The sequence below is a fragment of the Equus przewalskii genome, chromosome 1, assembly GCF_037783145.1.
Source record: "Equus przewalskii isolate Varuska chromosome 1, EquPr2, whole genome shotgun sequence".
Classification (NCBI taxonomy): Eukaryota; Metazoa; Chordata; class Mammalia; order Perissodactyla; family Equidae; genus Equus; species Equus przewalskii.
Window position 1 is genome coordinate 9957686 of NC_091831.1, and position 27507 is coordinate 9985192.

General features: G+C 40.2%; 1 protein-coding gene and 1 long non-coding RNA gene across 3 annotated transcripts; one reads left to right on the forward strand and one right to left on the reverse strand.

Annotated features, from left to right (window-relative positions):
- Positions 1-1954: 1954 nt before the first annotated feature.
- Positions 1955-19247, reverse strand: LOC103560225 (ATPase PAAT-like). 2 transcript variants are annotated; one of them, XM_008534223.2, is made up of 6 exons: positions 18956-19247; positions 18069-18272; positions 17188-17260; positions 14883-15089; positions 9363-9817; positions 1955-3141 (listed from the first exon to the last, which is right to left on the reverse strand). In XM_008534223.2, exons 1-6 carry the CDS (start codon positions 19117-19119, stop codon positions 2907-2909), a joined length of 1338 nt encoding a protein of 445 aa, XP_008532445.1. In that variant the 5' UTR covers positions 19120-19247; the 3' UTR covers positions 1955-2906. The 2 variants fall into 2 exon arrangements, with proteins under 2 accessions (XP_008532445.1, XP_008532447.1); XM_008534225.2 differs by having other exon boundaries at positions 18921-19149.
- A 135-nt stretch (positions 19248-19382) lies between these two features.
- Positions 19383-24836, forward strand: LOC139085285 (uncharacterized). The gene is made up of 2 exons (XR_011543527.1): positions 19383-19514; positions 24298-24836. It is a non-coding gene; the product is annotated as an uncharacterized lncRNA (long non-coding RNA).
- The last annotated feature ends 2671 nt before the right edge of the window (positions 24837-27507 follow it).

The window sequence follows — 27507 nt, forward strand, 5'->3', positions numbered from 1 at the left end:
ATGCTTCTTGGTGTTTGTGGATACATTTACTGGATGGATTGAAGCCTTTCCCTGTAGGTCAGAAAGGGTGAATGAGGTAACAAAAGTGCAGTGAAAAGAAATAATTCACCAGTTTGGGTTCCCTAGATCAATTCAGAGCGACAATGGGCCAGGTTTTATATCAAAAGTAACCTCTGAAGTAGCCAGTTTTAAAAATTAAATGGAGGCTATATGCCGTGTGGAGACCACAAACGTCTGGAAAAACTGAGCGGGTCAATCAAACTTTAAAGAAAACCTTGGCTAAACTGTGCCAAGAGATGTAGGAGAATTGGCTAAAATTACTGCCAATAGCCCTCACTCGGATAAGGGGAGTTCCAAAAGACAAACTGAAGGGTAGCCCCTTTAAAATGACCTACGGGAGGCCATTACCTAAAGACTCAGATTCACCCACAAACGCAGACTCAGAGGTTTCCATGCCAATCAAACAAATAATCAGTCTGGATCAGGTAGTAGATGCACTGAATAAATATGGAAACTTCTGTCTTCCTTTGCCTATGGAGGTCAAGCTCCACCCATATGAACCAGGAAATTGGGTCTATCTTATAACTTGGAAAAGCATTTTGTTCCAACATCAGCTAAATCCTATTTGGGTAGGGCCTTGCTTGGTGTTACTAAACCACACACTCTTCCCTAAAATTAGGAGGACTCACTCCTCGGATTCACCACACACAAGTAAAAAAAGGCGCCCACATCTGAACATCAAGAGAGATCATCACAGGGGCCGCCGGCCTGGTGGCAAAGCAGTTAAGTTCGCATGTTCCGCTTCTTGGCAGCCCAGGGTTCGCCGTTTGGGATCCCTGGTGCGGACATGGCACTGCTTGGCAAAAGCCATGCTGTGGTAGGTGCCCTATAAAGTAGAGGAAGATGGATGCATTGTTGAGAGTTTAGCTAAGCTACTCCACGGTACTGCTGCCTCTGCATCCATTTTGTCTGGCCAAGCGGCCTATGGGGGCCTTAAACTGACACTAGCCCCTCAAGCAAGCGCATGCCCTAGATAATAGCCTGCAGAGTTACAGGTAACTGTAAGTTCCTGACATGACTGTCCCAACAAGCCTTGTAATAAGGTCTCCTCCGCCTCCCAGGGCCTTCCCCACGTGCACCCCTTAGATAAGACCCCCATGGTGCTTACCAAAAGTCCACTCTTTTTAGTATGAATAAACCAATCCAGGCTTAGCCCAGGAACCCCCAAGCACTCCATCCATAGGCCCTCATGAAACCAAGTACCCCAGATCCTGCCTCTCTCTGCCTGCACCCTTCCCTGACCTCCTCATGTGGCCCCTCGAGGCATGCCAAGTGGAAAACCAACCGGTACCCTGTGTTCTACTTAACAAATGTCAATTTAACAAAGTCATAACATGCATAAAATTCATTATGTAGGAAAATGATAAATTTATCATTTTTCATGTTGCCAAATATTACTTTTTGAAATGATTGCAATCTTGCTCCCCAATTGCAGTATTTCATCATCAAATACATGCAGAAGGAACTATCATTAGTTTTTCAACCATCTATTTCTATTCTCATTCACGGTCCTCGCACTGAATGAAGTGACTATGGCTACAATCATAAGCATTTTGTAAATCAACAAACAGACTACAAACACCAGAAACTGTAAAATCTACTAAAGGGTTCAGCTTGAAGTGAGACAGATGTCTCCTGAAGGACAAAGGAAATACTATCTTATAGCCACATATGTTGTGAATGTCCCATCAATTTGAAGAGACCAAAAAAGCGACATGCAGATCCTCCAGTGACTGAGGTCAAAGAGTGGTCCGTGTGTCTTGTTATCTTTGCAGTATAACGAAAAATGAACAGTATAGAAATTTAGCCAGTATCTTAAAGAATAAATCCACCAAAACATTCAATGAGTGTGAAACACATCTTTTCAGAAAAATAAAACATTTTAAGCAAAGAATCACTGAAAATGAAACATTTCTATTTACTTATGTAGTTTCCAGAGTGAATACATTTATTTTTCAGATGTAACATATCGCCCTTCAACACACATCCAATAGCTGTAATTTCTGAAAATGAAGTCGGCCAGAGAGCACTGCAATCTCCTTGGCTCAGATGCCTTAATCCTTCAGTGCAGAACCTCAGCAGCCCACACTTTCAACACACCAGAGAGGGCTCTGGAAAGAAGCACTGGCTCAGAAAAGGAGAGTTGTACTTTCTGGGTGTATTGAGATAAAACAAGATGACTTCTCTCGTTTTACATCAAACACTAAATCTAAAGTAATAATCCTGACAAAGAATTGGCCAGTTCTGATTTTTATTTTCATATTTACTGCTACTGTACTGAAACAAATAATATTAACAGCTCAGTGTATATTTATACATGCCAAACATTGCATCTTATTCATAATCTGAGATAAATAATACAAAATGTAAATTAGTGATCTGAATTAAAGGTTCCAAGTCTTAAGTATTCACTTTTCCAGGATCAAAGAAAAAAAAATTATCAAATAGTGTAAGCCTTCTTTTTCATACTCCTAAGACTATAAAATAAGGTCTTTTATAAATAAAGAGTACTTCTATCAAACACATATACAGTACAAAATAATGAACTGCATTAGAAACCCTTAAAAATTTTAAACACTTAAGCAACCTAGAAGTTGACATAAATTTCTGTAAGAGTGAACAATATTACAAACTAAAATAATTTATGACCGTATCATGTTAACTCTTAGTGTACAGTACTAGATTATAATAAGTGCAATAAAAATGAACACAGAGGTCACTTTACGTAAGTAAATGGTGACTGTTCAAAGGACATTAAATACTTAATTTTCATAAAGTTTTTTGGGGTTTTTCGCCTTGTAATAAATATGTAATAAATATCTTAGCACACTGTACATGTTGAGCACTTATCTTTCTCCATTTGAAAGTCTTTCTCCAGAGTTATAATGTCTTAGAGGCGTCCCAGTGCCTGGGGAGTGGGGATTTTGCAGCAAGTCCATTAACAAAGCAATCTTATTATCTATGTGCTCCTGGAGTTTATACATTTGCTGATCGATGTGGTCCATAAGTTTCTTCTCCATCAGTTCCATATTTTTAGAAAGAATCTTTTCCAAGTAGGAGCAAACAGGTTGCTCTTCCATTCTAAAAATAAATGTAAAAGTAATCATTATCTCTAGTATTATACCCCAAACAACCAAACTATACTACAACAAGCAGTCAACACACATTGCTGACGTTTGTCTCCACAACTGTGCTCTATCTCCTTACGACACATTTCCAGGTTCTAAAATACATACACAACAGGCACCCACAATCCTGAATGCGCAAAGCATTCTTATTTCCTTAATTCGCTAAACACTTAAGCAAACAATTGACATGAGAATATACAAGTGAAGATGATACAATTTCTACCCTCAAAGAACAAGTCTTTAGAAAGGGTCTTTTTGATTCTGAGCTCCAAATCAAAACCGGTCTTGCTGAATTTCAGTCTCATGTATGTCTTCCAAGGACATCCCCAAGCAACCCTACAATTTAAACAGTCTTGTCGTTTTTCATCCACGCAACGTGACTAAAGTACCGAAAGGTTCTTTTCTAACCTACTACGAAAACATTTAAAAATGAATGTAGCTGGAATGGGCAAAAGAAAGTAAAAATAAAAAGTACGCCAGTTTCTAAAGTTCACGATGAATGAACACTAGGACACTGAATTTCAGAGTGTAGTCACAAACCCCTGGGGTCTCCATGACTTTTTCAGGGGTTCCGAGAGGCCAAAAGTAATTTTATAATAATACCGTTACTTGAACTTCTCATCCTCATATTCTCCTGAACGTACAATGACATTCTCCAGAGGCTACACAATGTGTGATGTTATTGCTCTGAGGACTAATAGGATGTGTGGCTGTGTATTCTTCTGTTTCCTGGAATTTCCTAAGGTAGTAGGTTTAGTGTGTAAATAAATATTTTTCTCAGAGATTAACTCAGTTTGTTCTCAGTACTTCTACTGTGGTCTTTCTAGCTATTGATTAAACACGCTACAATGCAACATATAGGAGAATGCAACCAAAAGCTAATATGGATTTATATAAATTTAAAACAATACCATTCTCACTAAACTTTCAGAAAGTATTTTTTTCATAAAAATTGTCAGCTTCCTATATAATGGGTTGTTATTTTTAAACAAATAAATATTTTTCTATAGCCTATATAAATAAAGGTTAGAGTCCTCAATTGTTTTTAAGATTGTAAAGACCTAAAAGTTAGAGAACCACTACTCTAGAATATATGAAGGTGTTTTTTCTAAAAAAAACTCTATATTTTCAAATAACTGTAGATTCACAGGAAGTTGTAAAGATTACTAGAGTTCCCCAGTACCCTTCACCCAATGGTGCCAATGGTCCCATCTTACCTAACGACGGTATAATATCAAAACCCAGAAATTGATGCTAGTACAGTGTGTGTATCCCATTTTATCACATGCATACACAGTAAGTAAACGTCACCACAATCAAGATGCAGAAATATTCCTTAACTACAAAGATCTCCCTCCTCCTACTCTGTTTTCACCTCCACTCCCCTAATCCCCTCCATCCCTAATGCCTGGTGACCACTAACACGGTCTCCATCTCTATAATTTGTGTCGAGAATGTTGTACAAATAGAACTGTACAGTACATGACCCCCTGAGATTCTCTTCTGTCACTCAGCATAATGCCCTTGAGAGCCATCCAAGTTGTTGTGTATATCAACAGTTCCTTTTTATTGCTTATTAGCCTCCTGTGATAGGGATATACCACAGTTTGTTTAACCATTCATCTGTTTTTGATATTTCGGTTGTTTCCAGCTTTTGGCTATTACATACAAATAAAGCTTCTATGAACAACCATGTACAGGTTTTTGTATGGACATAAGTTTTCATTGCTCTGAGATAAATGCCCAGGAGTACAACTCCGAATCACATGGTGACTATACGTTTAGTTTTCAAGAAAATGACAAAACATCTTTTAGACAGGCTGTATCATTTTACATTCCCACCAGCAATGAATGAGATCGTTTCTCCACATCCTCATCAGTATTTGGCATTGTTACCATTTTATAAACTTTTTATTTTTAGCCATTTAAATAACTGTGTAGTAGTATCTTGTGGTTTTAATATGCATTTCCCTAACAGCCGTAAGTCAATGTTGATCACCTTTTCACGTGCTTCTTTGCTATTTGTATATAATCTCTGGCGAAATGTCTCTTTATGTCTTTTGCCCATGTTCCAATTAGATTATTTTTTAATACTGAGTTTTGAGAAGTCTTCACATATTTTAAGTATAAGTCACTTGTTGGATTTGTAATTTACAAATATTTTCTCCCACTTTGTAAAGTGTATTAACAGGGTCTTCCACAGGGCTAAAGTTTTAAATTTGGATGTGGTCCAATATATGAAACTTTCTCTTTTCTTTTTTTTTAAAGAAAGAGCTTTATTTATTTATTTATTTTGAGGAAGATTAGCCCTGAGCTAACATCTGCCATCAATCCTCGTCTTTTTGCTGAGGAAGACTGGCCCTGAGCTAACATCTGCACCCATCTTCCTCTGCTTTATATGTGGGACACCTGTCATAGCATGGCTTATCAAGCGGTGCCATGTCTGCACCTGGGATCTGAACTGGTGAACCCCGGGCCGCTGAAGTGGAATGTGCGAACTTAACCATTGGGCCACCAGGCCGGGCCCTCAAATTTTCAATTTTCCTGTTTTTGGTGTCATATCTAAGAAGTCTTTTCCTAGTCTTAAGTCACCAAGATTTTCTCCTATATATCATTAGAAAAGTTTTATAGCTTTATGTAAGTCCAAGATCCATTTTGAGTTAATCTTCGTATAAGGTATGAGGTTTAGGTCATAGTTCACTTTTTGCCCTTTAGATAGCCAACTGCTCCAGCACCCCGTGTTAAAAGACTATCCTCCTCCACCGAACTGCTCTTGCACCTTTTTGAAAAATCAGTTGGCCATATTTGTGTGGAGTATTTCTGTGTGCTCTAGTCTATTAATCTATGTTTCTGTCCCTCCGCCAGTATGATAGTTTTGATATTCCAGCTATATGTCTTGAAATCAACTAGTGATTTCTCTCACTTGATTCTTCTTTTCAGAACTCTTTTAGCTTTTCTAGTTACTTTATCTTTCCTTTTCCAAATTTTAAAATAATCTTGTCTATATTTACAAAAATCTTGCTGAACTTTTGATAGGAATTGCATTAAACCTCTAACTCATTTGTAGGCAACTGACATTTTCACTATGTTGAGTCTTCAAATTCATGAACTTGGTACGTCTCTCCATTTTTTAGGTCTTCTCTAATTTTTTTCATCATCATCTTAGAATTTTCAGTCTACAGATCTTGTATATATTTTGCCAGATTTTTGTATTTTTTTTTTATATTTTTAATAAGATTTTATTTTTTCCTTTTTCTCCCCAAAGCCCCCCACTACATAGTTGTGTATTCTTCGTTGTGGGTTCTTCTAGTTGTGGCATGTGGGACGCCGCCTCAGCGTGGTCTGATGAGCAGTGCCATGTCCACGCCCAGGATTCGAACCGACAAAACACTGGGCCGCCTGCAGTGGAGCGCACGAACTTAACCACTCGGCCACGGGGCCAGCCCCAAGATTTTTGTATCTTTATAATTATGTTCCTAGATTTATATATTTTTGTATTTACATATACTTTTATGTATTGCATTTTCTCTGGAGCAATCTAATTTTGGTATCAGGGTATACTGGCTTTTTAAGATTTTTAAAAGTTTTTTTAAGATTTTAAAGATTTTTTTTCCTTTTTCTCCCCAAAGCCCCCCGATACATAGCTGTATATTCCTAGCTACGGGTCCCTCCAGTTGTGGCATGTGGGACACTGCCCCTACATGGCCCGATGAGCAGTGCCACGTCCTTGCCCAGGACTCGAACTGGCAAAACGCTGGGCCGCTGCAGCCAAGCCTGCGAACCTAACCTCTCAGCCACGGGGCCAGCCCCTATACTGGCTTTTTAAAATGAGTTCAGAAGTCTCCCTTCCCATCTATTTTTTGGAAGTGTGTAAAACTGGTGTTCTTTAAATGTTTGGTAGAATTCTCCAGCGGAACCACCTGGGCCTGGATATTTCTTTTACATGAACTTTCAAATTACAAATGCAGTACTTTTAGTGGCTATAGGACTATTCTGTATATCTATTTCATCTTGGTTGAGCTTGGTAGTTTGTTTTTTTTGAAGAAGTGATCCATTTCTTCTAAACTGTCAAATTCGTGAGCATAAAGTTGTTGATAATATTCCCTTATGTTTTTAATGGCGTTAGGATCTGGAGTGCTATTTCCTGTTATATTCCTGATATTGATGACTTGTGTCTTCTCTCTTTTTATCTCTGCCAGTCTTGCTAGCCAGAATTTGTAGTAGTTTATCAATTTTACTGATATTTTCAAAGAACTAGCTTTCAGCTTCATTGATTTCATTGTTTCCTTCTTTTTCAATTTCATTGATTTCTGCTCTTTGTCATTTCTTTCTTTCTGCTTGCTTTGGGTTTATTTTCTAGGCTTTTAAATTAAAAAATCAATTTCTTTAATGTTTATAGGACTATTACAATTATCTATTTCACCTTGGTTGAGTTGTGTAGTTTTGTGTTGTGCAGACCTCTTTTTTTTTCTTTTTCTGAGGAAGACTGGCCCTGAGCTAACATCCAAGTCCATCTTCCTCTACTTTACCTGTGGGACGTCTGCCACAGCATGGCTTGCCAAGCGGTGTCATGTCCACACCCAGGATCCAAACCAGTGAACCCTGGGCCACCAAAGTGGAATGTGTGCACTTAACTTCTGCGCCATGGGCCGGCCCCTCCTCTTTTCTAATGTACACATTTAGTGCTATAAACATTCTTCTCAAGTTTGATCTGTTTTATTTTCATTGATTTCCATGTATTTTTAAATTTCTGTTGAGATCTCCTTGAAGCACAGATTATTTAGAAGCATGTTGTTTAATTTCCAAGTGTTTGGAAATTTTCTTGTTGTCTATTATTGATTGCTAGTTGGATTCATTTATGGTCAGAAAATATACTTTGTATGATTTCAATCCTTTTAAATTTGGTTAGGTTTACTTGATCACTCAAGATATAATCTAACTTTGTGAATCTTCCATAGACACTTGAAAAAAATGTGTATTCTGCTATTGCTGGTGGAATCTTCTTTAAATTTCAATTAGATACTGTTGGTTGATTGGTATTGTTTAGTTCCAAACTAATCCAACTACATCTTTTTCAGACAAAAATTCAAAGGAAGATTAAACAGTGTGGTAAAGTGGTTAAGCTAAAACTATAACCAGAGTCCTGAATTCCAGTCTAGAACACTATTTTGACATACTATATTTATGTAAAGCCAGCCCTGATGGTCTAATGGTTAAGATTTGGTGCTCTTGCTGCCATGGCCCGGGTTCGTTACCCAGTCAGGGAACTACAACCACCCTCTGTCAATTGTCATATAGTGCCAGCTGCATGTTGCTGTGATGCTGAAGTTACGCCACTGGTATTTTGAATACCAACAGGGTCATTTATGGTGGACAGGTTTTGGTGCAGTTTCCAGACTAAGATGAACTAGGAAGAAGGACCTGTCCACCTACTTCTGAAAAAAGTGGCAAAGAAAACCCTATGAATAGTAGAGGAGCATTGTCTGATATAGCACCAGAAGATGAGATGATGGCACAAAAAGACCGTGTGGGGTTCGCTCTGCTGTACAGAGTCACCAGGAGTCCGAAGTGACTCAATGGCAGTGACAACAAAATATTTATGTAAAGGATAGGGAACACAGTAAATACTTAACCATCTCTTAATCAAATGTACTGCAAAAATATGGGATTATAAGATCAGGGGATAAGGGCTTATATACTATATATTATAAATAGTTAGCATCCTAATATAGTTTTGATTATTCCAAAATTAGCCTAGGCCAAACATGATCTACAAAGAAATTCTGTTACAATGACATGCTTAACATACTTAGCCAAAAAATTTAGTACAAACTTAAATAAAAACAATATAAAGATTATGGGTCCACAGCCCCTCTCCATGTATGCAAATAATGTTCTTGTCCAACCTCTACGTGATGTTTGTAACACTTCAACAAAATCCCCGAGAAGAGCTCAACACCTCCACTTTTAGGAACCTCTTTCAAAGCAACCAATTCTACTCTGTGTAATAGTTATTCCCTTTAAGTGTGTTAACGGTAAAATGTAAAAGCTCCTAAAATTATTTCCAGAAACAGATTTTCAGGCAAGATACTCATTGAGACAAATCTGTCTCCCTTCAGCTGATTCTCCCATCTAACAGATCTAAGCCACCGCTGTCTTAAAATAAATACTTACGCAGCACCAACAATGCCTTCACTGGGCTTAGTGATGTTTTCCAGCCACTTGGTGTTACGTCCTACGTGGAAATGGTTACCTTGACTACACATACTCTGTAGAAGAGGCAGCAGCTCAGAGTTTGGTATATTTGAGTTGTCACTTGCTTTCTTTGGTAGGAAAGAAGATAGCGCATTTTTAAGATCATTCTCAAGAAGAGAATGGTTTTGCGGCACAATTTTACGCTCTTCAAGGTTTGTAATATTTCCTCCACCAGGTGGCTGCGTACTTTTATCAGGGTAAGCTTTTAAGTTTTCAGGCACATTTCCAGATGTCAATCCAGTTCTAAAAGGAAAAGGTGTGGACGATGACTTGCTGAAGGCTCCTGACGTAGACGATGATTGTAGGTCAATCATATGCTTGTGTCCAGTATTTCCCAAAACCGACTGAAGCTGCTCTCCAATGGGAATACAATTCTAAGCAAGGTAAAGAAGTAAATGTTACTAGTAATATTAATAGTAATGAGAGCTAATTTTGGGGATAATTACTATGTCAGGCAATGTACATTCTTTCATTTGATCAAAATATACATATGAAGTAAGCCAAAATTAAGTTGAGGAGACCAAGGCTAAAGGTAACTTGGCCAAGGTAACAAAACTAGTAAGTGACAGAATGAGGACATAAACTTGGGCCACCTAACTCTAAGAGTCAGGGCCTTTCCCCATTTCACCGTAGTTTTTTCTAAAGAAAATACTAAAATAAACATTAGCATGCTTAGTAAAACTGCACTGGCACTAATGTTTTTATTACAAAGCCCTCCCTAATTTATAGTAATAAAATACAGGACTCTCAATTGAGTCATAATTTATAATTTTCCTATAATTAAATATCATTCATCAACTTTCAACATATGATAAACTACTCATTATTGCTTAGGCATGTCTTTTGCAATGAACCTTTCACGGAAACTACACAGATAGTTACACTATTTAAAGTTAGATGTACTATGGGTACATTTGTGACATTTTCAATGACTAAAATGAGCTACCTTTTGGCTGTGTTTGCTTTAAGAATTTCCAGGATAGTAAGAGTTCTCTTTTGTGACCTGCGGTCAACTGCTTATGCAGTACTATTTCCTGAGAAGATTCTGGCTTGTCTTGAAGAGAAGGTTACGATATCTCCTTGCTATGATCTTCAATTTTTCCACAAGAGAAAAGCAAAACAAACTCTAGCCTAATGAAGTGTCAGGGCATAAGACTCTATCCTAAATTCAAAACACAGATGTCTACTAAAGATTGGTATCAGCAGACACCTGCCCATACTTATTCCTGCTCAACAGGTGCTGAGAGACAGACTGAAAAGTATTATTCAAGATTAGCTGAACAAACTCAGTTCATACATTTATCTACATATTCTAAAAAGTATATTTCTGGACTAAGCTAAACCAACATTACTTATTCAGTAAATATTTACCAGGAATCTACTCTGTGCTAGATACTGTTTCAGGCGCTGGAAAAAAAAATACAGCAGTGAACAAAACAAATTAAAATCCCTGACCTCATGGAGCCTACATGCTAAGGAAACAAGGAGAGGGGAAAGGGAAAGGGAAAAAAAGAAAAGAAAATGTTTCCTGTGGATGGAGATCATGATAAATACTTTAGGGAAAAAAAAAATAGAAAAGGGGAATAATGAGGGCCAGAGAAGTATGTGTGTGTGAGGTTTTTGGGAGGGGGGGCTTGTGATGTCAAGTCCCAAGAGAAATTCTTTCACAGAATTGCACTTTGGAAGAAGTCTCTTTATAGAGAAATGTTAACCTACCGTCAACTCATCTGGTTCTCTTGAATCCAAGTTTTGAATAAACCTTAAATTAATCCTGGAACAATGGATTATATATAATTACATATAAATTTTAGAATTAGACAATTCTCCTTTAGCTGAAAGGAACTTTACTCACTCACAATGGAAAAACTCATTTATTTCTTTGTCATACCTCAAAAAAAGTATGGTAGAAAACTGGCAAATCTGCATTAACAAATGATATTCACATTAGAGCCAATGTCAAAATTAGGGATGACTATTCATCAGACAGAAAATTTAAATAGAAAAATCCAAATGTGAAGGTATTTGTTAGCAAATTATCCTTTTCTGACATATCTTAATATTCTGAATTATTATAAGAAATTCAGACTTTTAGTCATTTTTTCTCAGATGAGAGCTCTTCAGATGATTTTTCTTTGTATTAAATATCAAGACATTCACAGGTAAGTCTACATGTAAATGAACAAATCTCAGGTGCCTGGTGACTATTTCTCTACTTGTTTTTATGTGAGTTTATTCAGTTCTTATTTTTTACTTGTCTTATCATAGATTGTTTGGCAAGTCACATCAAATCCTTTAGAAAGTAGACAACTAAATACATATTAAATAATTTAAAGGGCTTACCCTTTGCCAAAATAATTCCACTTCTAGGAATTTACCCTAAATAGATATTTGAACAAGTATACAAAAACAGATGTTCAAATTTCTTCTATGTACTGCTACTCATCCTACCAAAAACATCTGAAGTTTACAAGATGGCAGCATAGGAGGATCCTGAAGTCGCCCCCTCCCATGGACACAACAAAACCACAACTACCTGTGGAACAATATATTCTGAGAAAGATCTGAAAACTGGATAGAAAGAATCTCCACAACAAGGGACAACACAGACAGGGGTGAAAGAGGCAGAGAAACAGCCCCGTTGAGGGAAAAAACCACACCCCAGCCACGGCATTTCACGGTCAGAAGCGATCTCAAAGGTATGCTGCTTTTCCCAGAGCAGCGTGGGTTTTGAGCTCCACATTAGGCACCCCAGATCTTAGATCCAGCACAAGGGAGATAAGATCCCATAATATCTGGTTTTGCTGGCTTTGAAAACCAATGGGGAATACGCCCAGGAAAACTACAGAACTTCAGGGAAAGGAAAACTTGCTCTTAAAGGGCCCATGCACGGACTCACTCGACCCAGAAACAAGCACAAAAATGCCAGATAGAAAAGTGCCTAGTCCCCTGCTAAAAGAGACTCACTTACTAAGCTCAGAATATACCCCAAAGAGGCAGGAGGCAGCTGGGCCCAGCCCCCAGGGACTGAGACACTGGAGGCAACCATTATTTTTTTATTTTTATTTTTTTTGAGGAAGATTAGCCCTGAGCTAACTACTGCCAGTGCTCCTCTTTTTTGCTGAGGAAGCCTGGCCCTGAACTAACATCCATGCCCATCTTCCCCTACTTTATATGTGGGACACCTACCACAGCATGGCATGCCAAGTGGTGCCATGTCCGCACCCAGGATCCGAACCAGCAAACCCCAGGCTGCCGAGAAGCAGAACGTGCGAACTTAACCGCTGTGCCACCGGGCCGGCCCAACAGGCAGCCATTATTGCAACCTAGTCAGTTGTGCTGTCACAGAGTCTGGCAGGCTGGTTGGCACCATTAGAATCTTTCCTCTAGCCTCATAACATAGGGGTCTGCCCTGCCCACTAGTGTCTGAGGCAATTGAGAAAAACCAGGCAGCAGGCAGCCTGCCCCAGGGAGTGGCACCACCCACCAGTAAGCCCACGGTGGCTATGTGGACCCACGGTGGCCTTGGGGGCCCATGGTGGACTTGGGCTCTCAGCTGCCGCAAACAGGCCCCCAGGGGATCTGCCCCACTTTCCAAGGCCTGAAATGGTTGTGCACTGCTGCACTCGGGGCCTGGCCTGACCATAAGCTAGTTCTTTCCAGAGGCAGGCCCCACCTAAAAGCTAGCTCACAGCAACTGCCTGCTGTGCAGCAAGCCTCACTTAAGTCTATCCCACTCTCCACCCTCAAAATACAGACAAGTGAGCACAGCAGGGAGCCGCATCAGGGGCCTGCAGCATTTGTGTGCCCCAGAGCCTAGTAACCAGCCACACTGGGGGCCTAATTGGCTTACCAACAAAACTGCAGTAGTTGTATGCTACTGAACTTGCAGTATGCCATGCTGGGGGCTTGCCCCACCAAATAAAGAGCCCATAGCAGCTACACAACCGAAACTTACAACCAGGCAGCCTGGGGGCCAGCCTAGCCTACTACCCATGTGCCTGCAGCTCAACAGCAACCCTGCCACAACAGAAGGGCACAGGCAGCCCACATAGGGAATAGCCCTGGAGCATGTGACAGGTGACAAGAGGAGACCAAACTGCTGGGCCCCATAAGGCATCTCTTACATAAGCCTATGTTCATTGCAGCGTTATTCACAATAGCCAAGATGTGAAAGCAACCCACGTGCTCACTGACTGATGACTGGATAAGAAAGATGTGGTATATATATACAATGGAATACTACTCAGCCAGAAAAAAGACAAATTCATCCCATTTGCAACAACATGAACCTTGAGGGTATTATCTTAAGGGAAATAAGCCAGACAGAGAAAGACAACCATCATCTGATTTCACTCATATGTGGAAGATAAACAAACTCATGGACAAAGAGAACAGATCAGTGGTTACCAGGGGAAAGGGGGCTGGAGGGTGGGCACAAACAGTGAAGGGGAGCACTTATATGGTGATGGTCAAATAATAATGTACAACTGAAATTTCACAATGTTGTTAACTATTATGATCTCAATAAAAAATAATAATAATAGCTGAAAACTTCCCTAAGCTGGGAAAGGAAACAGACATCCATGTACAGGAAGCCTAGAGAGTACCAAACAAGATGAACCCAAAGAGGCCCACACCAACACACATTATAATTAAAATGTCAAAAATTAAAGATAAAAAGAGAATCCTAAAACCTGCAAGAGAAAAGCAACAAGTTACATACAAAGAACACCCCGTAAGGCTACCAGGGACTTTTCAGGAGAAACCCTATCGGCTAGAAGGCATGGCACAATACACTCAAAGTGCTGAAAGGACAAAAGCTAAAAACAAGAAAACTCTACCCAGCAAGGGTATCATTCAGAATGGAAGGAGAGATAAAGAGTTTTCCAAACAAGCAAAAACCGAAGGAGTTCATCACCACTATTCTAGCCTCACAAATGTTAAAGGGACTTACTTGAGTAGAAACGAAAAGACCACAAATAGGAATAAGAAAATTACTTAAGAAAAATATCACCAGCAAAGGCAACATACAGTAAGGTAGTGGATCAAAACCTATAAAACTAGCATGAAGGTCAAAAGATAAAAGCACTAAAATCATCTATATCTATGACAAGAGGTTAAGGGATACACAAAAATAAAACAGGTAAAATATGATATCAAAAACACAAAACAGGGGTGGGGGGAGTAAAAGTGTAGGGCTTTTAGTAAGATGTCAAACTTAAGAGGCCATCAAGTTAATACAGATTGCTATTTACATAGGTTATTATACACCAGCCTCACAATAGCCACAAACAGAAAACCTATAAAAAATACACAAAAAAATAAGTCAAATCAATAGTAAAAGTTCAAAGAAAAAATTTAAGTCACCACATGTCCTTATAAAAAGCCATCATCTCGACATTTTTAATGGTATCTGGAAAGAAATTTATTTCTACTTACCTGCTGCTGCAATCTAACCATATTCATCAGTTGCTGAGCTCCAGGTGATAACTTAGATCCCATGGACTCCATGATAGTTTGGACCCTGTCAAGGTCTATCCTTGATCCTAGAGCCAGAGGGCTTGTTGAAGAATTTGCTGAAACTGGCTGCATATGTACGACAACTTTACTGATGAACACACACTGCTTTTCACCAAAGGAGAGCAACTATTACAAAACAAACAAAATTCCAGAAAATAATGAATTGAAAACAATCATCACTTAAAGTTTCTTGTTATTACCTAAGAGTGAAGCATTCAAGAATCAAAGGTTAACTTTAAGTACAATTTTTAAGTTTTCTCTAGAATAGCCATAGAAAATTCCAATTTATCACAAAGCTCAGAAAAAGTATTCAAATTAAAAAGTCCTTTTCAAACTAAAAGATTACATGTAAAATAACTAATAGAGGTGGGGGTGATATAAAATAACATTTTATTTACTTAGTTTAAGGAACTTAAACTACACCAATCTGAGACCTTAACATCCTACAACTTGCTATAATATTACTTAATACAAAATAAGGCTGTCTAGAGCCCACTCAAAGTGTTTACTGAAATACTAACTATAAGTCAGTCTTTTAGAATTTAGAACTGCAAGGGAATGTGAAGATGATTAATACAGCTCAATAGTTTGCACACTGAAAAGATGAGGTCAGGGGTGATTTTCTAACTTGTCAAAGGACACCATTAGTAAGGTCGAGCTTTGAATCTAATTCTTCTGGCTTCTATCCCAGTAGTTTCCCTACAGCTTAATGTTGCCTCGTTTCATCTATGTTTCTGAAACAAAAGACATTTCATGCGTGATATGGGCAAGAGTAGCAAAGTAGAACAGGAACAGGATTTAAACTCATACAGATTTGGGTCCAATGATGACTCTGGTATTCATAGCCAATGCAACCACGGGCAAAGGCCAAAATTTAAGTCAGGAATAAAGTAAGGGAGGGTAACAACAATGATTTCCATGGTTGTCTGATAATTATGTATTAAAATTGCCAGTATTGACCACTAAGTAAGTGCTCAAAACTATGCATCAGTAACTATTATGTTAACTTTCATATACTACTGCCCCAGAAGAAGCCTTCATACAAACCCCAGGATTTCCCTAAATGAAACAACTCTTTGCACTCCCATGTACTTCCATAGAACAGTTACAAAAAACACCTACCTTCATAGACACACACAAACTCATATATCACACAAAGACACAGGTGAATACGGATCCATGATCTAAAAACTCCGAGTGGCACCAAAGACAGCACAGTCAACAGCAATTAAGTAAACACCTCATTAAATTTATACACCCACATTCCAACTGCCATATTATCCGTTTTCCACTTCTTAATCCCCAAGCCTTTGTCACTACCAGATGTACACAGCACATAGTTTGCACATTGAATCTTATTATCAGTCTTGCCAACTATAATATGAGCAATGTGAGGGCTTTGTTCCAATTTATTTTATTACTGCCAATTTCTAAATGTCTAGTGCAGTACTTGGCATCAATCAGCACTCAAATATTTCTTGAATGACTGAATCACTTTATTTAAATGACTTTAGAAGCTATTAGTATATACTACCTAAACAACATCTTGGAATAACCAGTTCTGTGATCTTCTGTAAGCAATAATAAGCATAAAATTTTAGAGATAAAATAATCCAAGGATTTTCTTCAGCCCCCTAATATCACCCACAAGGTACGTCCAAACAGGTGAAAAAATCTGCCCAAGGCTATTCTGTGAGACAGCAACAGAGCTCACTTGATGGTCAGGGTTTATGATTTCCCCCTCAATATCCTTTCCCTAGATCGGATGACATTATCAAAGATTGCTTGAACAGTATTTTGCATGCTGAAGACACCAGTCCAAATCTCTTTGACTTCGTGGTGCCCTTGTCTGAAACTTCTCTGTGTTCTATCTTTCTCAATATTTTGGAACCAAAACAGCTTGTGGTTTTCTTGGCACCGTTATAAAGATAAAAAATGCTTTTAACTCAGTTTTGCAAGGCTTAAGAGGCTTAAGAGTACAACACTACTGTATTAATAATAGTACATGACATGATATTGTGATAGCTATTAAGTGGTCAAATTTTAAAAGAAGAATGTTGATAACTTTTTAGAAAGGAATTTCTTTTTACATGTTTACTAAGTATTTCCAAACTAAAACCAGGGACCAAGTGGGACTAACTGCACTACCAAACTAACACAAAATAAGTATATATAGTACAAAAACTACAGTTTTCACGTTAGTTATAATTTAGTGACGACTTACCTTTATTTTACAAGCATGTGTGGAGGACTCCAATTTCAGATATTTTTTGTATAAAATAATCTTTTCAGGTTCACTAGAAATAAAAGAAGTTAATTTTTTTACTTTGATACATTACCACTTTGTACTTATATTGAAAAATAAAAGTTTCCAGGACAATACTTAAATCCTGAGACTCAGTTTTCTCAGTGAGGCATAAACAGTTATGGCTTCCTACTCAATTGCACTGGGTATAAAGACTACATCTACCACTTACTAGCTATCTAAGATAATTTAATTAGATAATAAATGTATAAACATGTAGCACAGAGCCTATTTTGAAGCTCAAAAAAACAATCTATTACTTCCAACATGCAAGGTATATAAACAGTTCATATTCTGAGTTATATGAAAGAAAGACTGGGACAGAATCTTTGTCAGAATTCACAAAAAAGTCAAAAGTATAGTAACAGGTTAAATATGCGGATACGGCAGCTTGGCTCGTGGACTATCTGTAATGGGCTTCCTACAAGAAAAACCGTTCAGAGTTCTAGACTGATGGACAAATTAAATTTTGGAAAACAGACCCCAGTGTGAGTTAAAGGAGACAGACAAGAAACACTTAAGACTTCACTCTAATCAAATTCTTCCCCTAACTAGTCATGATCTTCTACCAACTTATCCGCCATCTATTGGCTCTCAATTGCCACATTTACAAAAACAACTGCACTGATCTAGACGGTCTTTAAGATCCCTAGAGACCTAAATTTCTACGCCTGCTGCTATGTTTTGATTCTCTCTGCCCTGATGTCTGGCGCCAATATGAGAAGCAATAAACGCCGCACAAGCTGAGGACGACAGACACACGACTGCGGACGATCAGCCCCCACGCGGAAGGCGCCCACCTGCCGCCCAGAGCACCGCGAACACTCTGGCCCCTGCCGGTTCCACAGTACTCCTCTCCCAAGTACACTTCCATGTTTCGGGCGGAACTTAAAACGCCCACAGAAGCGATTTCTTCCCCGCCCTCGGGGTCACATCGCAGGTAAAGGAAGCAGGGGTTTCCATCCCGGCCGCTCGGGCTGCTCCTCAAAACCACCAGGTCCGGCCTGAAAAGCAAGGTGTTCGAAACGTCACCCAGGATCGTCCTGCGAACACGGCCCATAACGCGCTCGTGGCCGCGGGCCTCTCCCAGCTCACGTCCCTCCGCCTCTGGGGTCCAGCACCGTGCCGGGTGCCCCCACACGCTCAGTCACACGGACACGGGGGCTGCAGGCATCGGGGCCTCCCCGCTACCGGGTCCTGCGTCACCGACGGTCTACGCAACGCCCTGGAACTGTTCTCATTCCCACAGAAACTGCACCGGCACCGCCTGCGCGCACAGCAGCGCGGAGCAGGGCACGAGGCACAGGGGCGTCTTTCCAGCTAAGCCGGCGGGGCTCCTCCACGGCTGGCGCGCTCCCGCCCGTGCCGGCCGACAGGGGCTTCCGCGGGTCGGCGGGAGGGCGCGGATTCCGAGGCCGCCAGGGCCCTCGGGGCCACAGGCCCGCCTCAGGGACGCGCCGAGACGCCGCGTTGCGGGTCGCCCCACGCTCCCGCCCCGGGCAGCCGCCGGCCCGCGGACCCGCCCCCGCCGCCGGCCCTCGCCGCCCGCAGACACCTGTCGCCCGTTCTGCTCCCGCAGGGACCCCGGGCCGCACCCTCTCCCTCACGGCCCCCGCCGCCCCTCAAGGCTCCCCCAGGAGCGTGGCTGTCACCAAGCGGCACCCCCAGTCCCGCCGGCCCGGCGCACCCCGGGGCAGGCGGCGCCAGCAGCTCCTCCCAGTCGAAGTCCCGGGCGCCGTGACCAGCCCGGGCGAGATGGAGGCTCTGGGCCAGGGCCCCGCATGCGGCATCCCAGGAAGAGCCCAGCATCGGGCGGCGGGTCAGTGCCGTGTCCCCGGTCCCGCTCTCCATCGTGCCGGCTCCAGCCCAGGCCGGCCCCGGAACCTCTCTCCTAGCGCTTGGGTTTCCACCGGGGCCCAGTGGAAGAGAAGAAGCAGAGCAACTTCCGGCTCGCCTCGCTTCAAACCCAAGAGCTGTCACTACTCGCTCCTGTTGGGAGAGTAACCTCTACTAGAGACACGCATGCGCATGTCAGCAGGCTTCCAAACCGGCGGGGCGAACTCAAGCGCGGAGCATGCGTACTGACGGCGCTCGTCCTACAGCTGCAGCTGTGCGCAGGCGCGGTGCGGTGCGCGCGGGATCCGGGGCGGGTTTTCGACGCTGCTGCGGAGAAATAGCCGGCGGTGTGGCCGGCGGTTGCTGGGCGGCTGGGGAGGGTTGGTCCAATGAGGAGAGTCGGTAGTCAGGTAGGTATGGTGTCGTCCGCCACGTGACCTGCAGGCCGTCCTCGCCACCCTTGCGGTCTTGGGGGTGGGCGTGGGCGTGGGCGTGGCGCCTGGCTGGCCGCGGAGTTGGGTGGTCCTCTCCCTCGTTACCCTCCCCACGCACGTTCTGCCCCTCGAGGGTCGTAGGGGGAGGCTTGAGCGTGGGGGCCGGGGGTGAGTGAGGAGGCACCGGGGCTTGGGCCTCTGGTTCCCAGGGAACCGTGCAGGGGTGCAGTGGAGACCCCGGACCTCGTGCCCTCAGGCTGCGGCAACCGGCTCGCAGGGGTTGGACAGAAGATAGAGAAAGACCCAGGGCAGGGGGGCCCGCACCGCGCGATCTGCTCTCCTGGCCCTGGCGAGAGCGAGCAGAAACGGGGCCCGGGGTCTCTGGTGGAGTAGAGTCTGAGCTGGGCCCTGAAGGACCTTGAAGCTTTGGGGCCAGAAAAGTGGGAACAGATGGAACTTTGTGTAAGCCTGGCGGGGTAGGATGGTAGATGATGCCTCTCGGCCACTTTCTGTCAACTTCACCTTTAAAAAAAACGAAATTAGATTGAAATAAAGTTAGAATGTCAGCATTCTTCAAGTTCGGGTTGTCATTCATGTATGTATGGTAGTCTCTCTAGAAAATGGAAATCATACTCTGTCTCACGTTAGTTTTGTCTTTTACTTCCTATTCTGGGTTTATGGTTCAGTGCAAAATAATTTTTGTTTTCTTACGTTTTCATTTGAGTTGTTATATTAGGATATGTGCCTAATGAGAATATAATGCCCTTTTTCATTCTTTTTACCTGTGGAGTGGTGCTAGAAAAATTATGAATGTATTTTTCTATAAGAAATCACTCATCCAGAGTGTATATTAGATGGATTTACCAAGATTGAAAAACAAACTCCACCAAAGATCTGATACATACAGAATTCATAAAGTTAAAAGTCCTTACTTTTAAATGTCCTAGTTTTAGGCAAAGAGTAGCACTCCAGAATTTTAAGTTGTCTACAGCAGTGTTTTGTCAAACATGTGCTGCCTCTTGTGGTCGTGTTAACTTTGATTCATGTTAACCTATTTGGATAGTTCAAAGGAAAATAGGGTCTTCTTCAGAAATACAAATTTTCGATTTCATGAGCAAGATCAATATTATCAACTGGATGTTGGCTTCCTTAAATAAAGCTGAAAGACCATACGTCAGAAAACTAAAGACTCCTGTGATCCCCCTCTTTCTTTCTCATGTGTCCAACAATCACCTAGTCTTGATTTTTTTTTCCCCCAGGGAAAACCTTCGTATCTTTCTCCATCTCTGCCTCTTCTCTTTTCAAGCACTAACCTTTCTGTGAATAATTCCAGGAGTTTCTTTACTGGTCATTAGCCTTCATTTCCATCACCTGCATTTCAGCCTCTTCACTGTCAGCTGATCCTTCTGGCGCTTGCTGCCTGCTAGTCACCATCACCTTCACTCATTAGCATGGCGCGCAAAGCCTTTTGTACTCTAGCTGCTGCCTGCCTCCCAGTCTGCTCTACCTTTGCCCATGCTCTTCTCTCTACCTACCTACAATGCCTTCTTTTTTTTTTTGGATAGCAGGGAAAATCCTGTTTATCATTTAAAACCAAGGACAGACTTCCACTGTGCTACAGAATTAGTCACTGATTCCTCTGTTCTATGCTAACTTTTTAGGTACTATAGTTCTCTTGTGATTGGAGACTTTATAAAATAGTTCTCACATTTGTGTTCCCTACCATCTGTACAATTATTGAGATTAGGAATTACTTATACCTGGTTGAGGTGTTGAGAATAGGTTTTTGTATGGAATTGGTAGAGATATCAATAGAAGTTGTTTGAGAACTTTATCACTATGTAAGAGGAGGAGAAAAAGGAAAAATCAGTAAATTCAATCTTATCCTTTCTTTCAAAGCCAGGGTGTTTGTGGTAGTGCAGAGGTAACCTCAGTTTTAATGTGCCAAATTACTCTTGTCATGAATTGCAAATGTTATTTATTTATTTTTTCACTTGAAATAATAAAGTATATTTTTGTAACTTTTCGAACAATATAATGTGATGTTTTGGCTTGTCTATTCTAAAAGAGTAGTTTATGATTAACATAGGATTTATAGGGGAATCATGTAACTGTCTAACGCTGTATGATAGGAGAGTAGTTCTCAAGAAATTTGGTCCTATGACCCTTTATACTCTTAATATGTTGAATACTCCATATTTAGAGTATTTGCTTTTGGTTATGTGGGTTTATATTACTAATAAAAAACCCAACACTTCTGCTTTCAGCTCTGACATGAAAAGAGCTTGGAACACTTAAATAAATGGTCATTGAATTGCTGGAGGCCCAGAGTGGGGGCTGACTTGTAGGAGGGTTTTACTTTTGTGGGTTTTACTTTCAGCACCCCCACCAGATTCTCATAGTGAAGATTGGAGAAAAATTTCATGCTTTGTGTAGGGCAAGGGGAAAAAGTAATGGTTTTGAAAAATGCCCAGTGGCAAAGTAACCATTTTGAAATAGAGTCTGCAGTATTCTCCTTGACAAAGGTGTGCCCTCAAGGGAAACTACCAGAGCCTTATGTGGCTGGGGGATGGGCAGTTAGACAATTTTGCCCCTTTTAGCCTTCCTTTCTCATATAAGGGAAGGGGAAAAAAAGACTAGGAAACACTTTTGAAGATGATAGAGTAGAGACTCAGGTCTACTAAAAATAGGTTTAGTGATAAGATTATGGAATGATTCCCATCCCCAGTGCCTTACCACCAAATCAATAGAGCTGCAGTATAAAAGCTGGATTAGAATTGAGAGAGCTGCAAGACACAGACTCTATTGTAAAAGGAGTTTCTAGGGAAACAAAGATAGTAGTGGGGACAAAAGCAAGAATACCAGAGGAAATTGAGGCCTCTGACACCTATAGTTACAGCAAACATTAAACACAGCCTGACTTCTAGGCAGATTAATGTAAAACTCCACACTAGTAGCCTGATTACCTCAATTCCTGTACATTTCTCCAGATACATTATGTCTGGCTTTCAACAAAAAAATTACAAGGCATGCTAAAAGGCAAGGAAAACATAGTATGAAGGGACAAAGCAAGCATTAGAACCAGTGTTAACATGACATAGATTTGAGAATTATCAGTGAATTTAAAATAACTATGATTAATATGTTAAGGGCTCTAATGAAAAAAGTAGATAACATGCACAAACAGCTGGATAGTGTAAGCAGAGAGATGGAAACTCTGAGGAAGATTTAAAAGGAAATGATAGATATTTAAAAAAACACTAATAGAAATGAAGAATACCTTTGATGGGCACATCAAGAGATTAGTTATGGTGAAGGAAAGAATCAGTGAGCTTGAAGATATAGCAATAGAAACTTCCAAAATTGAAATCAAAATGAACAAAGAATGAAAAAACAGAATATCCAACAACTGTGGGACAATTACACGTGCTGTAACATGCATGTAATGTGAATACCTGAGGGAGAAAGAAGGAGCAGAAGAAATATATGAAGTAATAATGGCTCAGAATTTTCCAGAATTAATGACAGACACTAAACCAAAGATGCAAGAAGCTCAGAGAACACCAAGCAGATAAATACCAAAATATCTACACCTACGCATATCATGTTCAAGAAATGTAGAAAACCGGAGTCAGAGAAATCATTGAAAGAAGCCAGAGGAAAAAATACATCTTGCTTATAGAGGAACAAGGATAAAAATTACATCAATTTCTCATTAGAAACTGTGCAAGCAAGAAGAGAGTGAAGTGAAATATTTAAAGTGTTGAAAGGAAAAACCCCACCAACCTAGAATCTGTGTACAGAAAAATTGTCTTTAAAAGTGAAGGAGAAATAAATATATTTTCTCAGACAAACAAAAGCTGAGGGAATTTGTCACCAGTCGACCTGCCTTGTTAAAAGAAGATTTTTGGAGAGAAGAGAAATGATAAAGGGCAGGAACTCAGATCTATGTAAACAAAGGAAGAGCATCGGAAAAGGAATAAATGAAGGCAATGTAAAATCCTTAACATGTGTGCCTAACAACAGCATTCCATCAGAGGCAAAAACTGACAGAACTGCAGAGAGAAATAGACAAATTCACTATTATAGTTGGAGACTTAACAGTCTTCTATCAGTAGTTGGAAGATCCAGCAGGTAAAGATATAGTTGTATTGAATAGCAGCTTCTGTCAACTGGATCTAACATTTATGGGATACTTTATCTAACAATAACAGAATACACCTTCCTTTTAAGACTCGTGAAACATATACCAAGATAGAGTACATTTGGGCCATAAAACACCTTAACAAATTTCTTTTAAATTATACAAAATATGCTCTCAAACACAATGGCATTAAATTAGAAATCAGTAACAGAGAGAGAGGTGGAAAATCCTAAAATATTTGGAAATTGAACAACATGCTTCTAAATAACACATGGTTGAAAGAAGTCTCAAGAGGCACAAAAATATTTTGAACTAATCCTATTGTGGTTAGTTGTTTTACTAATCACTGAAATGTTAGAGTTCAGTGTGAAGTTAATAAAAATAAAGAAGGGAATATTTTTCCCAATTTGGGTTGATGGCCCCCATAAAATCTACCCACAAAATTTATCCACAGAGTACACAGAAGATAGTGAGACTAGGAGGTAGTGAGAGTAGTTAAAGAGGGAATTAATATACCGAACCGTTTGGGGTATCTGTAGACATAGCTGAGGATAAGCAACTCTTAGGAATCAGAAGGGTCTGCATTCCAGTCATACCTACTGCTTTCTCTCACAGGGACAACCACTCCACAACTAATACGTGGCCAGCCCAAGAAGTCTTCAAGCAGGAAAGAACCTAATGAAGTTACAGAGGGCCGTTTCCAAGCTCCCAAGTTCCTCCTGGGCACAACGTGCCCTGTATTACAGCTGCTACCTTGCCATGGTAACAAAAGCATGCAGCCAAACACCTGGCTGTGAGGCCCATCTAGGAATGGATCCTCCTAAATCCCAGTTTAGGACCATATCCTTCGCCCAAACCCCAATGTCCTAGAGCCCAGTAAGGGGTCACTCAGAACAATGGGGCACAGAAGCATTACTGGGGTGCTGGGGCAACCAGGAAGGGCTTCCACCAAGAAGATCCAGTCTCTACCTGCTTCTAACCTCCAATGATCTGGACTATTTTCTGCTACTTCCACTTTAAGAAACTAGAGAAATGAGAGCTAATCAAACATAATGGAAGCTGGAGGAAGAAATAATAAAATAACAGCAAAAATTGAATGACATTGAAAATAGAAAAAGAAAAATCAATAAAAGGAAAAGCTGGTTCATGGAAAAGATCAATGAAATTGATAAACCTCTGGCAAGGCTGACCAAGAAAAAGAAAGACAAGAAACAAATTGCCAATATATGCAATAAAAGAGGGGATATTGCTAGTGATCTCACAGAAATTAAAAAGGATAACAGGTGAGTCAGCTCTGTTTTGACATCTTAGATGAAATGAACCAATTCCTTTAAAGACACAAACTTCCAAATCTTAAGAAGAAATTGGTAATTTGAATAATCCTATATCTAGTAAAGAAATTCAAGTTGTAGTTAAAAACTATCAAATACTAGGCCCACTGATTTCACTGACAAATACTACTGAACAATTGAGAAAAAAAAATACCAACTCTATATCACCTCTCACAGAAAACAGAAAAGGAGGGAGTACTCCTAACTCATATTTTGACACCAGAACTATCCTAATACTAAAATCAGACAAAGAAATTACAAGAAAAGAGAAATAGAGACTAATATCTCTCATGAACATAGATGCAAAAATTGTTAACAAATTATTAGCAAATCAAAGCCAGCAATATGTAAAAAGGGTAATATACTATGAACAAGTGGGATTCAAGCCAGAAATACAAAGTTGGTTGTAAATTCAAAATTCAATTGAGGTAATTCACCATATTGACAAAATACGAAGAGCCATTTTATCATCTCAATAGATGAAAAGAAAGCATTTGACAAAATTCAAGATCCATTCAAGATAAAAACTCTTAGCAAAGTAGGAAAAAAGGGGAATTTCTTAAACATACTAAAGGGTCTCTACAAAAAAATCTACATAGGGGCTGGCCCTGTGGCTGAGTGGTTAAGTTCGTGTGCTCTGTCTCAGCGGCCCAGGGTTCTGCTGATTCAGATCCTGGGCATGGACATGGCACTGCTCGTTAGGCCACGTTGAGGCAGGATCCCACATATCACAACTAGGAGGACCCACAACTAAAATACGCAACTATGTACTTGGGGGATTTGGGGACAAAAAGCAGAAAAAAAAATGGACATAAATATGAGAGAAGAAATGCTTTTCCCTCTAAGATTGGGAAGAAAGCAAGGTTGTCCTCTATCAACAATCCTATTCAGGGGCCATCCCAGTGGCCCACTGGTTAAGTTCACACACTCTGCATTGGTGTCCTGGAGTTTGCAGGTTTGGATCCCAGGTGTGGACCTAGCACTGCTCATCCAGTCATGCTGTGGCAGCATCCCACATAAAATAGAGGAAGATTGGCACAGATGTTTGCTCAGGGCCAGTCTCCCTTGCACACACACATAAAAATCCTATTCAATATTGTGCTGAAAGTCCTAGAGAGTATAATAAATCAATAAAAGGAAATTAAAAACATACAAGTTTGCTAATAAAGCTCAATTGGGGAAGAAAAATTGGAAACAAAGCAAGGAAACTGCCTCTATTTGCATATGACATGACTAGCTAAGTGGAAAAATTCCAAAAATATATACAAAAAAATTCATAGAACTAATAAATGAGCTTAGCAATAAAGTCAGTATACAAAAGTTCACTGCTCCAAATGCCAGCAATGAACACTTGGAATTTGAAATTAAAAAGAAAAAACAAATTTACAGGCCAAGCCTGGTGGTGCAGCAGTTAAGTTCACGTGTTCTGCTTTGGTGGCTCGGGGTTCGCCAGTTTGGATCCCAGGTGTGGACCTACACACTGCTTGTCAAGCCATGCTGTGGCAGGCGTCCCACATATGAAGTAGAGGAAGATGGGCACAGATGTTAGCTCAGGGTCAGTCTTCCTCAGCAAAAAGAGGAGGACTGGTGGCAAATGTTAACTCAGGGCTAATCTCCCTCAAAAAAAATAATTTACAATAGCTCAAAAATAAAAATAAAACCTAAGCACTAAGGTATAAATCTACCAAACTTTGGGTAGGATCTGTATGCTGAAAACTAGAAAACACTGAGGAAATTAATCAAAGAATATCTAAATAAATGGCAAAATATCCTATGTTGATGTATAGGAAAACTCAGTATTTCAAGATGTCAGTTCTCCCCACTTTGATACATATATTCAGTGCAGAAAGTTTTTGGCAGATACCTACAAGCTGATTCTAAAATGTATATGGAAAGGCAAAGGAATTAGAATAAACCAAAACAATACTGAAAAAGAACAAAGGTTGAGGAATCACACTATTCATTTCAAGACTTACTTTGAAGCTACAGTAACCACTACAGTCTGGAATTGAAAATGAGAGACATTGATCACTGGAACAGAATGGGGAACCCCAAAATAGACCCACAAAAACAGTTGATTTTTTAAAAAGTTGCTGAAGCAATTCAATAGAGAAAGGATAGTCAATTAAAACCAATTGAATATCTAAATGCAAAAAAAATTAAACTGGACAGAAGCCTTATAAAAAAATTAAAGTAATATGAATTTTAGGTCCAAAGGTAAAACTATAAAACATGTAGGAGAAAATAGGAAGAAATCTCTGTGACCTTGGATTTGGCAATGACATTTTAGATATGACATTGAAAACATAATTCATGAAAGAAAAAAAATTGATAAATTGGAATTTATCTTAATTAAAACTTTTGCTCCATGGAAGATACTCATGAAAGAATGAAAAAACATATTATTATAGAACAAGATTGGCAGAATAGGAAGTCTGGATCCTCTTATCTCCCATGGACACACCAATTGAACAATATGCAGACAAATTCCCTT